The sequence below is a fragment of the Chelonoidis abingdonii genome, chromosome 10 (genome assembly GCF_003597395.2).
Source record: "Chelonoidis abingdonii isolate Lonesome George chromosome 10, CheloAbing_2.0, whole genome shotgun sequence".
NCBI lineage: Eukaryota > Metazoa > Chordata > Testudines > Testudinidae > Chelonoidis > Chelonoidis abingdonii.
The window spans coordinates 15,058,919-15,074,460 of NC_133778.1; the positions used below are offsets into that span (position 1 = coordinate 15,058,919).

Below are 15,542 nucleotides of genomic sequence, written 5' to 3' on the forward strand. Positions count from 1 at the left end.
TCATTTGAGAGTTTGTTTCCTTCCTCGATAGATATACTCTGAAATGTCCAGTGGACCCTTACCTTCTGCCAGTATTCCAGTCTGTTCTGAGGCTGGTGATGGAGGCGGGGAAGGAGGCAGATTAGCTGATTCTTCAACTGTTAGAGATTGAACAATGCAAATGAGAAAATGAGATACAGCAATTAATTCCTGTGAAACCATTAGATGCTGAGTACAAGCTGCAATTCTGGCCTGTTCGGAGAATACCTCAATGGAGGTTGTGCCTAATGGATTTTCAGATATAGTTCCTTTTTCAATGTATTATTTTAAACCTATAATGAAAGGAAAACATTTCCTTTCAAGTGCCCTGCCTTATGTTCAAGAGTCTGGTCCCAGGGTACAGCAAAATAAAATAAAATAAAATAAAGAAGTATCAGTCCTTTGTGTTTGTGTCCCATCTGTTAGCCAGATCAATACTATTGTTCATTCATGATTTTGAGAAAGCTTCATTCACAAACGTATGATGGCAACATATTTAAATCAGTGAGATTTTAAAGATTCAGTTCGATCATCTGGAAAAGGGATAAATAGGCACCCAATCCCAAGCTTAGTTTACCTTTGGGTAGCTAGACAAATAGCACTTTGTTGGGTTCTTACATTATTACAACCTGGATATTTTTTTTCATTTCTGCTGGGTTCAGGGCTAGCTACATAATATATGCAAATGTTCCTTGTCAAAGTATGAAAGGTACCAGCTGGAAGCATCATCAAGGAAGGAAAACAAGTCAATGGGGAACTTCTGTCAGCCATCTGATCATGGTATTTCAACAGAGGAAGGTGCTGTATTGAAGCCTAATCTTTTAAGGTTTTAGATTAATTCCCAATTAAGGGTCTTATCTTGTTCCCACTGAAGTCAGAGGAAGTTTTGTCAATGGTTTCAGTAGCAGCAAGATTAAGCCCTAAACAAGGTATCTCTTAAGTATACTCAGATTCTTCATCTGATTTCACAGAAATAGTTTTGAGTATTTCTTCAGAGTTAGTACTGGGATCTATCAGGTTTTTAAACTTTATGCCACAGTATTTCCTGGGCTGCAAATGATTCCAGCAAGCAATGAGGTCTCAATTTATGATTTAGGGCATGATCCTCAGACCAATGAAATCAATGGAAAGACTTTCATTGACTTCAGTGGATATTGGACCAGGCCCAGTGCCTTGAATACTTCCTCTCCAGACCGGCTTTTTGATCCAAACGCAGATCATACAACCATATTTAAATAACTCACAGATGACTTTCGTACCTACAGATGCTGTAACAGAAATCATTGCAAACACATATGTTGTTTCTCAGAGTATGTTGAAGAATGTCTCAACACCCAGGATGTGTAATTAGTTCTGCCCTCACTTAGGCCCAACTCAGCGAAGGAGTTAAGTGTGTGCTTAAATTCCATAGATCTTGATAGGACTTAAGGAAATGCTTGAAGTCAAGCATGTGTTAAGTATTTTTGCTGAATTAGGGACTTTCAGGCAAAATTGTACCTCAGTTAACGAGCCACTAGCATAATAAACACAATAATAATAATAATGGTTGAAGTTGCTTGGAGAATGTAATGCAGGCCTGATGGGAGATAGACTGGTGGGAGATAGGGTCAGCGAGGCAGTCAAAGGTGCATGATAAATTGGGGAAATGTGATATTTTATTTATTATCTGGTTACAGAATTTATCCCAGGGTTCTACAATTTATCCATGAATATCAGCACCACCTTTGTGATCTACATGCATTATATATTGTGACCTGATATTAATAATTATATGTATATACATCTGCACACACAGAGATACCTTCAGCACTCTTGCAAATGCTTCGTTTTACCTAAAGGTAATGGTCCAGGCTGATCTTTGTGCTGGGCTTCTTTTTCCTGTTCACCTTTCAGGACTGCTACAGCTTCAGCTGTTACTACTTGGACTATCCTTGCAGATACTTCCTCTGCGATAGTAGCAAAATTAACAAAACAAAAACGGTGCGTTAAAAAGAGAGATTTTTAAAAAAATGAAATTGACTCTGGCTAAAACTCATTCAGATTTTTTAAAAATTTATTTTCTCTCAAATATTTAGGGAAATCATTACAAATGAAATTAAAGGACCAGATTTTCAAAAGATTTCAAGCCCCAGCACTCATATTCTTCTCAGAGGGAACTGCTGGGTGTTGAAAATCTGTCCCTGAATCTGTAAATGTAAAAGTAATTTTGAATCTTACTCCTTGGAGCGAGGACAGTATAAGACATTACTATTAATCACTGCTTCTCATTTTTGGCATGGGAGATATATGTAGTAATGGCAGAATTTTAAAGTGAGAGTTTATTAACTGTCTAGGAAGATTTTTCATGTGCAATTTTGTGACCATGGCATTTTCCAAACATGGCCAGGATGACAGGCTGTGACAAAGCGAGACTGTTCTTAATGTTGTCTCTGAATACTGTGTGTGTGCCTCAGTTTCCCCTATGCATTTCTTAAGTCTCCAGCATGCATAAATGGCTGATACTCTGTCTCCTGGCAACAAATGGCCGGGCCCCTTTCCCCCTGCAACGGGATGGCTAAAGGCGAGCAAAGAGATCAGGTGACTTCCTGGCCCAGGAAAGAGACAAAGGCCAGAAAGGAGGGGCTGGGGGGGGGTCAGTTTGAAGCTGGCTGGGGATGGGAAATGAGTGCAGATGGGGTTGTCTGGCTCACTGGGCCCAAGAATGGACCTGGCTGAGGGGTCCTATTCTCTGTATCTGCAAGTTCTGTTTTAGATCATGTTCCGATCATCTAATAAACTTCTGTTTTACTGGCTGGCTAAGAGTCACGTCTGACTGTGAAGTGGGGGTGGTACAGGACTCTCTTGCTTCCCCAGGACCTGACTTGGGCAGACTTGCCGTGGGAAGCACAAGGAGGGGCATATGCTGAATGCTCCAAGGTCAGACCCAGGAAGGTAAAGCTTCTTGCCCTAAAGACAGTCTGCTCCAAGGGAGAGGAGGCTCCCCAAATCCTGACTGGCTTTGTGGGGAGAAGTTCCAGAGCATCGCCCAGGGACTCTGACACAAGCTGAAATGGATTTTCTAGCACCTAATATACTGAGTTATTTGTATGTTTACAAGTGCTTTGGATTGCATTTTTCCTTCATTAGCATACAGTTAATATGCATTCAGGGCACTGCACCTGAAGACATTGAAAGGTATGCTGATGAGGGACTTAAGAAAGAAGGGCCAATGACATTTCAACAACATTAAGATGTATAATTTATCCACCTCACCTCTTTCAGGGCTGCATCATGCAGGCAACTCTACATTTGAATCACAGATCTGAGAGCATGCAAATGTATTCCATGTGATACCACTGTCTGGGATGAGGTGCAGACTTTGCCTCTTGATCACTCAGTCGTGCCATCAAAGCTCATCCAAAACTAAGGGCCTATACTGCCCCCGGAGGAGCAGAGCTGCTGCTGCACTCCTTGATGAGATGCTGCATGCTATGTGGACTTGTGTGGAAGGATGCTGAGGTGGGGCCATGATCCTGATTAAGGGACTGATCCAAAGCCCAGTGAAGTCAACAGAAGTCTTTCCACTTCAAAGGGCTTTGGATCAGAACCTTATTCCACTATGAACGCCCATACGGTTACACATAAGGCACATTCGTTTGGTTGAATGGCCAATGCCATCACAGGACAAAGATCACTGAAGAGAAATTAGTTGGGTATTTTTCAAGCACAGCATCTGTTGCTTTGTACAACACAGTGACAAGGAAATGGTGAAGAAATCCGTTCAGTGCAATTGACAGCATGGATGTTTCCTTTTTGCTTTTCGTTACTGATGATGGGATTTTCAAGCCATCTCGGAGATTTGGGTGCCCAATTCCTATTCAACTGAAGAGGAACTGGGCCTACGTGCATCTTTGACAATTCTCATGCAGCTTTGAAAACACCACACTCAAGTCACTTTAATACATGCAAAAACTTCTCCTATTTGCAACTTAGTGCTTTTAGATGGACTCCATGAGACTTCCACATCTGGTAAAAATGTGGCCTGGAGGATGGTACACTATTATCCAATGAATTTACATAAGAATGACCATACTGAGTCAGACCAAAGCTCCATCTAGCCCAGTATTCTGTCTTCCAACAGTGGCCATTGCCAGGTGCCCCAGAGGGAATGAATGGAACAGATAGTCATCAAGTGATCCATCCCCTGTAGCCCATTCCCAGCTTCCTACAAACAGGTGAGGGACACCATCCCTGCCCATCCTGGCTAATGGCCATTGATGGACCTATCCTCCATGAATTTATCTAGTTCTTTTTTGAATCCTATCATAGTCTTGGTCTTTACAAAACCCCCGGCAAAGAGTTCCACAGGTTGACTGTGCTTTGTGGGAATAAATACTTCCTTTTGTTTATTTTAAATCTGCGGCCTATTAATTAATTTAGCGCTAATATGCATGAAGATTTTATAATACTTCTTAGGCTAACGGCCCAACACTGAAATGGCAACTGCAAATGCAGCTGCAGGATTCAGGCCTATATTTGCAAAGGATTTGTTAAAGGCTGTCTTATGATAACTCTTACACACAGTGAATAGCACCTTACCCCACGTGAAGTCCTATTGAGGTCAATGGGACTATCTATGGAGTTAACACTACTGGCCGTGAGTACGGATATCTCAAACCTGGCCTTAGGGGTGCAGTGGGATGTAAACAGGCATGCAACTACATATGGAAACAGCCAGGAAGATCTGCCTAGTTGCCGTTTTAGGTGCGTAGGGCCAGATTTTAAAGGTATTTAGGCATCTAAATCTCACTGAAATAAATGAGAGTTAGATGCCTAAATATGTTTACAAATCTGGCCTTTAATGAAATAGCAAATTGATAGTTCATGGATCCAATGGCAGAAGAACCATTTACAAAATAAATAAATTGTTATGTTTTCTGCCATGCAGCCCCTCAAACTTGGGAGGAGCTCTCATAAATATCTGCAAAACTAACTCATTATCCTCCTTTAAAACCCTCCTTGAAACTTGACTTTGCCATGTGAGGCCTACAAAAAACTTGAGAATGATTTGTCTTCTGGTGTGCTGACCAATATTGTCTCATTATTTCTTTGTACTTTCCCATCTGGCTCTATCCAGCTGTTTCGTCTTGTCTTATACATAGATTGTAAACAGTTTGGGACAGGGACTGTCTTTTTGTTCTGTGTTAGTACAATAGCTAGCATGGGGGGTCATGGTTCCTGACTGGGGCTTCTAGGTGTGACAGAAATACAAACAATCAATAAAATACAATTCAGAGAAAAGTTGTGGGTTTCACATCTGCATACATCTACACTCCCTGGCTCATTCACATCCATATTCCTTTCTACTTACAGCCATAGTCACTGTATTTCCCAGGTATTCCTGTCGGCAGGTGAGAATTACTTTCAGACATTGAGAGCCATTATACATGGTGCTGAGTGCCCTCACATGCACTGAAGCCAACTGAAATCATAGCAGACTCAATGCCTTGCAGCTTCAGGCCCACTATACGCATGGCCCAGACTTGCCCTCAGAGCCTTACTAATACAAGCATTTGCACTATACACCCATAAAATTCAATGTTGCTGTGGATGCCAATTGCTTTACTACAGATTAAATGCAATCCATCAGTGTCCAACGATCAGGGCTGGTGCAACCATTTAGGCAAACTAGGCAGCCGCCTAGGGCATCTAGTGGTTGGGGGCACCTAAAAGGCTGCTCAGGCAAGGCAGTGGAGGGGATGTGAGCTGTGGTGGGGTGGTGCGAGGAGGGCTGTCTGCAGTACCAGAGGGGGGCACACATGGGGGAACTACTCCCTGTCACAGATAACTTCCACTCTGCCTCCTCCGCTGAGCACACAGCCCAGCTCTAAGTCTCCTCCAATCAGCGCCACAAGCCTGCGAGGGGAGGAGAATTAGAGCAGCGCCAGCGTGCTCAGTGGAAGAGAGCTGGGGCGGGCTCCCAGCAGCTGGGTTAGCTTCCGTGGGGGGGCTCCCCAGGCGGTGTTAGCTGCCGCGGCGGGTGGTGTTAGCTGCCATGGAGGTGGGCGGGGTTAGCTTCCGCAGGGGGGCTCCCCGGGCTGTGTTAGTTGCCGCAGAGGGGGGCTGGGTTAGCTTCCGTGGGGGGGAGCCCCGGGCGGTGTTAGCTGCCATGGAGGTGGGTGGGGTTAGCTTCCGCAGGGGGGCTCCCTGGGAGGTGTTAGCTGCCATGGAGGGGGGCGGGGTTAGCTTCTGCGATGGGGGGGAGCCCCGGGTGGTGTTAGCTGCTGTGGAGGGGAGCTCCCTGGGCCGGGTTAGCTTCCACGGAGGGTGGGGGCACTCCCCGGGCCAGGTTAGCTGCCGTGGAAGGGGGGCTTTCAAGGGGGGGTAGCTACTGTCGGGGAGGGTGGGTGGGTTAGCTGCCACAGCGGGTGGGGTTAATTGCTGTGATGGGGGCTCCTCAGGTGGAAGGCGCGTGTGGGCGTGGTGAGCTGCCACGGGGGGGCAGGGTTAGTTGGGGTGGTGGTGGCACAAGGTGGAAGTTTCACCTAGGGCACAAAACTTCCTTGCACTGGCCCTGCCAACGATGACACCATGGAGCATCCAGTGAGGGCAAGGATGATAGCACACCAGATATAATTTCCTTTAGCATGGGTGATCAGGTGGAGAGGGCATATATTTAAGTTAATGCCCTGCACATAACTTTACAGCAACTGCTTTCACAGGCAAGTAATGCGGGCTATTAGATTTACAGTTGACCGACTGTCACCTTTAAAGTTCAAATGAACATTCCAAAAGGTTTCTAAAATAATCACTTTTTCTCCATGTTTTTCCTTCAACAAGACTGAGTTTCTTCTGAGAACTAGCCTAATTTTGGCAATTAATTTAGCAACTGATCTTTGATTATCAGCAGGTAAGTATGCCCAGTGGTCTGTGATGGGATATTAGATGGGTTGGGATCTCAGTTACTATAGAGAATCTTTCCTGGGAGCTGGCTGGTGAGTCTTGCCTCACATGCTCAGGGTTTAACTGATCGCCATATTTGGGGTTCGGAAGGAATTTTCCTCCAGGGCAGATTGGCAGAGGCCCTGGACGTTTTTTGCCTTCCTCTGCAGCATGGGGCACGGGTCACTTGCTGGAGGATTCTCTGCAGCTTGAGGTCTTCAAACCACAATTTGGGGACTTCAATAACTCGGACATAGGTTAGCGGTTTGTTACAAGAGTGGGTGGGTGAGATTCTGTGGCCTGCACTGTGCAGGAGGTCAGACTAGATGATCATAATGGTCCCTTCTGACCTTAAAGTCTAGGAGTCTAGCTAGAGATATGGCTGCCTGCTTTCCACAGTCACCTGAGTCTGAAAAAATGCTGGGACAAAGCTAACGTTAATTTCTTTACTGCAGAAACTTCATATGTAATGAGGTATCAAGACACTTGCAGGCAAGGAATATTTCCCTCACAATTGTTGGTCTTCATAACTGACATAATTTACTCCTCTCTTGACTGGTAGCCACAAGGACAACTGATTACAATAGTTTTACTGACTGCAGCCAGCAGTAAATGACAATGGAAGAGTATGCCAGACCCAGAATGCATCCAGAGTATACCAGGCAAAGCTCCATTTTGCCACCTAACCTCTTACATAACCATAGCAATGAAATACTGACCATTCACCAATGTTACACAATATTGTGTGTGTGTGTTTATGAGAGTAACTCATCTTCCAAAGTTGACCCCTGTACATAGCTGCTTCCACTGACTAGAGAATATGGATTGTTAATTTGGAGCCCATGATTATTTCCCTTCTGAAGCATGTACAGAGTGCAAAGTGGAAGAACTGCACAGAAAAGACAGGAAAGGGGGAGTGGTAGCTCAACTGCACAGTCTACCTGCTTCTTGGCAACCTCTGGTAGCCCCTCCATCACAAAGGCATATGGTTGAGGCTCTGGGATACTTTGTATAGGTAGGTTGGGTATGCAGGGACCAGGGAATATCCATTCTATATTACATGTTCCCCTGCCTACCTTTTCGGGGTAGGAAATTAATGACGCCAATAAAGAGCCAGGCTTCAAGGGACTTGGTGGGTGTGAAGACCAGCATGGAGCTTTACAGACACCTGTAGATCTGTGTCCTGGGTTCCACTGCATAAAAGAGCCAGGTACTCAGTCATCAACACAGAGTAGTAAATCCTGGCCCATTTGATTGTTTTTTTAACTCCTTTACAGGTTTTACCCCAGGAAGAAATTCCTTTGTCTGAATTTTCATGAAGTGGCAATTCTCAGTAATTACTATCCCACTGAAGCAAGTAACATCACTAAGTCATTTACAAAGTTGTGCTGTTAGTTCGAATCAGTCTCTGTATTGGGAAAGCTTGCACAGAGAACCAGCTCAGGATGCTGCTGCATGCCTTATTCTGGGAAAACAGGGTAGAAAACAGGAGCTATTTTCAGAATAACATTTTAAGGAAAGACCACAAGAGATTAATTTTTCAGATGCAAACACTAGCATATAGTGAGATGAATACACAACTGGCACTGTGGATTATAATCAGCAAAGCACAAAAGTTGGAGAGAGGAAAGACCTAACAGGTCATTCTTTGTCCATCTCCCACCCAGCATAGCACTGTTCCCAGCAATATAAGCTGAAATCCTATTAAAAGTTACATTCCTTGCTATAAATTTAGACTTCTTTGCATTTAATCTTTCTCAGCAGAGTGAAGGGAACATCCAAAGGACTGCAGGTAGCTCCTACCATCTCAGTTCCTATTCTCATTCCATTTCCCAGAGGCAAGCATTATACTGAGGAAAGAGAGAGAGAGAGACTGCCCGTCTGAATAATAGAAGCTTAATTTCAGGCATACCCCAAATAAATAAATAAATAACCAAACTATATAAATTGCCTCCGAGGATCTTATCAAGTCAGGCTCACTTCACAGCACTCCTTTGATGGATATTTTTGGTGACATGGGAGATACAGGCAGTTCAGCAGGAACAGTATTTTTGCTGTTAACGACTGCTGGAAAAGGACAGACACTTTTGTACTAATGGACCCTATAAATAGCAGATCCAGTGGGTAAGTCAGATACTTGGAGGGTAGCTACTGAGACTTTTCAGCATTTCCTCATGGTTCAGTGAAAGTTCAAGGAAGAGGAATGAAAAATATCAACAACAAAGAAGAGTATATCCTTCCCATCAGGATGCCAGGCATCATGGGAACTTTGCTTCTGTTAGAGATTTGTTTCTTCAGAGATTTTTTCCCCCACCTGTTAAACCTGAAACACATTGTCTTCCTCTACTTTTTGACACTGAAATGACAGCAAGAGGTACCGAGTGATGCAGAACGTGAGTTTCTCAACGGCACTAAAGATTCCAGCTTAGTGTGTGACTTTACTTGAATGGAACAGCAAAAACACAGCTTCAGAATGTTTTCCTCTCAATCAGCCACTGCCCTTTTTTATTAGGAGATGGGATGCTCTTGCTGATGGGATGTTGATTTAGAATTTCTCTTTGTAAACTTGCTAAGTTTGAATTTTGAGAACATGTCAATAGAAACGATGGGCTCACTAAAGAAAAAAGCACTGAGAAGAAGTCAATGCAGCTACACTGATGTACACCAGCTGAGGATCGGGTCCAGAATATATTTAGCTAAGGAAGAGATGAAACAGCTAAATGGAGCATGGAGGGTACAGAAGACAGGGACTGCAATAGTGTTACCTCAATATCATCGGTTAATACATAGCCCTCCATCACGGACTCAATAGTGAATATACAACATTATGAATTACCTTCTGATGGCTCTTTTAAAAACCACCTTGACAACTGGCAGTTTCAGCAGAGAGGCCAAGAACTAATCGGCATGAGGACTGAACTTCCTTCTCACCCTCAGAGTTGTCACTTCTCATACAGATTGAAGCATATTGCCAGGTCACCATGAGGAAGTCTGCACGGCTGCTGACAATGATGTTGTAGCTGCTCTCAGACAGAAAACACAGAACTCCAATCTGCTGTGCTGGTGTGTTTCAGGAGCACTTTTATTTAATTCAAATTCATTTAGAACAAAATTAAAGCTCAACTGAGTCAGGGATCTGTGCTGCTGGGCTAGAAAAAACCGGTTACCTTCTTTTTCGTAACAGTTGCTCTTCAAGATGTTGCGCATGTTTGTTCCATTCCAGGTGTGTGCGCACCCATGTGCACAGTCATTGGAGATTTTTGCATTAGCGGTATCTGTAGGGTTGGTTGTGGTGCTCCCTTGAGAGCCATGCCCATGTGCTGGTATGTTAGGCATCACCGACGCTATGCCCTCTCAGTTCCTTCTTCTCAACAACTCTGACAGAGAGGAGGAGGGTGGGTAATGGAACGGACATGAGCAACACATCTCAAAGAACAACAGTTACAAAAAGGTAGGTAACCATTTTTTCTTCTTCGAGTGCTTGCTCCTGTTGATTCCATTCTAGGTGACTCACAAGCAGTATCTTCAGAGGTAGGCTGAGTTCACAGCCTAGTGACTTGCAGCACTGCTTTACCAAAGCCAGCATTGTCCCGTGCCTGCTGGATAAGTGCATAATGGGATGTGAATATGTGGATGGATAACCAGGTGGCTGCCCTACAGATGTCCTGAATAGACACCTGCACTCGGAAAGCTGCTGCAGAGGCTTGCGCTGTGGTTGAGTGAATGGTTACAATCGCTGGAGGGGGCACCTTTGCCTGATCGTAACAGCAGAGTATGCAGGCAGTGATATAAGAAGAAATTCTTTGAGTGGACACTGGACAACCTTTCGTCCTGTCAGTCACCGCACCAAACAATTGCGTTAAATGGCGGAATGGCTTGGTCTTTTCAATGTTGAAAGCTAGCGCCTTCCTGCCGTCTAGGGAATACAACTTGTGCTCCTCCTCTGACTTATGCAGCTTTGGAAAAAAGATAAGTAAGTAAATGTCCTGGCCTGTATGAAACTGTGAGACCACCTTGGGTAGGAAAGCCAGGAGCAGCTGCAGCTGGACCTTGTCTTTGTAAAAGTCTGGACAGGGCAGTTCCGAGGTAAGCATCCTAGTCTCAGAGGCCCGGCGTTTCCATCATAGACAAGGTTTACAGCTTGGTTCAGTGGCTTTCAGCATCCCCATGATATAAATTGTTCCAGCACCCCTGCATGTGGCCTACCCTGAAGGAAGAGTGAGACCCCTTGTGGGTCTGGGACACTGAAAGGGTTCTTCCAAGAGACTGTTTAAAAGCAGAGATGTAGCACAGATGCTGAGAGGTGGATCTTCCCATATGCAAGCAGTGTTTCAGATCATTCTCATGCTATCAGTGTGCGGTCTTAGGCTCCTCATATAAGAGAAGAACTATCTCTGGTTATTCTTTCTATCCACAAGTCTATCTTATACTAGTGTGATGAAAATGGAGCTTGAGCTTGCAGAACCAGTGGACTATTCCATGTAGCTTCTATAGAAATATGACCTGTTTATGGTTCGTGCAGAAGTTTAAATTTAATCTGCTGCAAGGCACAATGAATGCTCTAGGAAGAAACTGGAAGAGAGGGATGTTAGGACGGAAGGTTAGGAAAGAAACTGATCTTCTACGGAAAGAGATAGAGGCCTATGTCAGATAGCATATGCATTCACAATGTCACCAACAAGAAATTAACAGTGGTTTGGATTAAAGTGAAGGAGAATTCACGCTGATAATTTGCAAGCAGAAATTAAAACAGGGTTAAGGAATGATGCAAACAGTTATAAAGAATTAAATACCCTCTCTCCCCCCAATTTTGCTAAATTTTAGGCAAACACAAGAAAAGCATGGTGAAGAAATCAGCTGTATGTGTGCTTGTGAAACTGGGGAAACAAAACATTTCAGACAGAATGCTCCTGTCAAGAATCTCAATAGGGTGCAGAACAGTTTCCTAGGTAACCAACGCTAATTACTGCCAAGGTGGAAATAAGTCAACAATGAAGGCACTGAGTAGTTTGCAGTTCTCAGCTAAGCAAACATCCTAAATAAATTCCTTGAATAAGGAAAGAAGAAAAGTTACTATTTGCTGTTTCTGACTAATCTGAAATGTAAATGGGGCCTATTTTGCTGTATTGCAATTCACAGTGAAGGCCTAAAGACCAGAGAGCTGTTCTGTTTGTTTAGCAACCCAACATTACTAGACGTTCACCCAGGGCCTTAGCCTGAAGTCTTTACTCAGGCTAAGCTCCCTCTGAAGTCAGTGGAGTTTTGCCTGAGTAAAGACTGAGCAAACAGTGAAAAAAGATCAGGATTTCACCTGAAGACTTTTTTGGTAGGAGCATTTACAGACAGGAAACAGGAATCACAGGCCAGATCTCAGTTGCTATGAAGTAGCCTAGCTCTGCTGACTTGAAAGGAGTGATGCTGATCTAACCAGTTGAGAATCTGGCCCCATGTTTTCACCTGCTAGTTGATGGCTACAAAATAAGCTATTGCAACTCCATCAAGTGACCCTGTAATATGTGAAAATACAACATGGCATTAAACATCCTTGAGGCTTCAAACAAATTGAGGCAACAGACCAGGGAAGAGGATGGATCAGGGGGATGGAAATAGGTTACTGAGCCTTTCACCTTTAACTCATTGATTTAATCTTGACCCAGATGGTGGTGATTGAAGGTGATTACCATCTGATGGTTGTTTGGTGGCCTGTGATAAATAAACTGGGGGTCTGCCTCAGTCTATTTCCTAGAGGTCAAGTGTTCACATCATGATAAACACTATATGCTAATGGCATCCCTGGCTGCAATGTCACCAGAGCAGCCAAGAACTGACCAGGTGCAGAGTCTGAACTAGCCTCTCCTTCCTAGAGGCGTGGTCCACTGAGCTAAGTGGTTAGACACATCAGTGGGGTGCTGTCGGAAAGGCTGCATGCTGGACTGCATGTGCTGTGGATAAATATCGGACTCCAGACACCTTGGTTTTTTCCACATTAAGGGCAATATCCTCTCCCCTATGATAATCCAGAGTAAATGGGTTTAGTGAGAGGGTGCTCCTCATGGGATGTAATCCCCCTCCTCCTCTGGTTTTGGAGTGCCTGCAGTCTCACTCCTCCAGTAATCTCTGCAACTGTGCTCAGTTTCTATGACAACTGACTTTGTTCTGTTGGGAATTCAGCTTCCCTGTATCTTTAGATTAAAAAGCAACACTCAAAAAAACCTCACAGACTAACTGCATTGCTGGAATTCTGAATAAGGGACTCTCCTTTCAGTTGCAGTCCTTCTGCCTCTAACCTCCTGGTCTTCAGGAAGCCACCCTCACATGCATTCTCTCTTCAGCAGTCACTGCTCCAAGACTTGCCCAAAAGGACTGATTTTAGCACAAGTCTTTTGCCAGCTAATTAATTTTGAAGGCTATTTTCCCCCTCAAAAATGAGTGATATTTGGAATTAACTATGTGACATATGATGTCCTGTTCCAGAGAAAAAAGCGAAAGCCTATCAACTCCTCCAGCAGGGGGAAAACATCAGGAAAAAAATGCCACAGGAAGGAAGATGAGAATTAAACACTGAAATTAAGAATTCACCAGTTTTATGCCACAGGCTGGCAAAAGGAAAGTTAAGATAGTGTAAAGGGCATTTTTACCATTTATCTTTGTTTCTGGGTGTATAATACTTAGTCCTTTTCATTCATAGATCACAAAAACAGGTAAGAAATACTACTACAATTTTACAGGTAAGGGAACAGACGTGTGGGAAGATTAAGGGCAAAAGAAGCCAATGATTCTGAGCACCTCAGTTTTTGAGAGAGACACTTGGGACCTGATTTTCTTTAGTGCTGAGTACCCAGTGCTCAAAGTGGAGGCAATGGAATCAGCAGGTCAAGTGCTCCACGTCTCTGAAGACCATGCCACAAGCTGAGCACCCAAAAATCAAGGCATTTGAAACCAGTGGCCACTTCTGAAAATTTTACAGTGAGTGACTTGCCTAACTTGGAGAATCAATAGCAGATCCAGGAATAAAACACAGGCCTCCTGACTTCCAGTCCAGGATTCTCATAAAAACAAACCAGATGAGCACACAAGAAAACATCCTTGTAACGTGCTTATGAAAAAAATCCTAGAATGCCATGGTTTATTTTATTCCTATTGCTGGAAGAGTTTTTTCCCCGAACTTGTGATGAAAAACGCTTTTTTGCTTCTACTTTTTAAAGCGATGGGCCATATTCTCAGCTGGTATAGAATGGACATAGCTCTGGGGAAGTCACTGGAGCTATGCTGATATACACCAACTGAGAATATGCCCCTTTGTTTTGATGTTATATTGAAACAACAAATGTAGAGTAGCATTCAAAAAGAGTAAAAATTACTCAGACAACACAAAACCCGACATTTCCTTCATATTACATGATTGAGTTTAATTTTTTTAAAATTAACATAACTTTACAGAATTCACATATTTGCTCTCAAATGGATTTAGTGGGAGCAAATATGTATCTATAAGTAGGTCCTTGATTTTGATGTCAGTAACATCCACAATAATTGGCAGGAGGATGTGAAAGGCAAATAATGGGAAGGTAGGGTTTCAAGTTAGCCTCCTAAACTAGAACTTTTATTTGTTAATAGCCAACACCATAACAAACCTCCCCTCCCTAATCAACACTTTAACTATTTGACGGCACAAGGTGCAGGACAATGGTGACTCTTTTTTGCACCCCCTGTTTTATTTTACAGTATTTAATGGGAGGCACTGAATGACTTCTCCAAGGCTTTTGACTTTACTTGCAAGATGAACCTGGCAGAGAACCAGCCAGGTTAGACTGTGTGGGATACTGCCATCACATGGTTTAGACACTGATGTAACAATGTAACAATTTTCATACAATATAGCATTTATAAAAGGATGATATCGTGTCTTGCATTTGATGGAGGTGTCGACATGAATTATGCTGCTCTTCAGAGTTCTTGGCCCTTATCAATAAATTAAATATTTTGCAATTGACTTTGGTGAAAGTATCAAGGGGTTTTATTGGATGCCTTGAAGTTTACTTCCTGAGGCTGACAGAACTTTGGTTCCCTGAAGAAAGAATCTTGACCCTAACTTTCTCTCCTTATGATCTCAATAATCTTAATATGTGGGATCAATGCCTAAAAACCTAATTAATCATTCTGGTAAAATCTCCTCCATTCTCCCCAAAGTCTCAAACTTGCTGTCTGTCTCTCTTGCTAGATTCATCTCCTAGTCTACTGATCTCCTTTCCTGAAGTCACATTCCTCTTTACTTTGTTCCTGCCCACCTCTCCATCTCCCACATCCTATCTCCTTTCCCAGTGTCTGCCTTTCACCAGCCACTTCTTCCCTTTCTCTTTCTCATATATGTCCTGGCTCCAGTCCTGGTTAAGAAGATAAGAACAGCTATACCGAGTTAGACCAAAGGTCCATCTAGCCTAGTATCTGTCTACTGACAGTGGTCAATGCCAGGTGCCCCAGAGGGAGTGCAGCTAACAGGCAATGATCAAGTGATCTCTCTCCTGCCATCCATCTCCATCCTCTGCCAAACAGAGGCTAGGGACACCATTCCTTACCCATGCTGGCTAATAGCCATTTATGGA

At 43.5% G+C, this 15,542-nt stretch overlaps 1 protein-coding gene across 15 annotated transcripts in view; it reads right to left on the bottom strand.

The window, feature by feature from the left end:
* MAP2 (microtubule associated protein 2) overlaps nt 1-15,542 on the bottom strand; it is a 344,861-nt gene that overhangs the window by 67,914 nt on the left and 261,405 nt on the right. For 14 of the 15 annotated variants that reach the window (XM_032765038.2, XM_032765047.2, XM_032765046.2 and 11 more), the window contains 2 exons: nt 1,851-1,964; nt 63-137 (listed from right to left, as the gene is read on the bottom strand). In XM_032765038.2, the coding sequence (XP_032620929.1) occupies nt 63-137; nt 1,851-1,964 (189 nt within the window). The remainder of the gene's footprint in view (nt 1-62; nt 138-1,850; nt 1,965-15,542) is intronic. The other variant, XM_032765043.2, reaches the window with a different exon arrangement.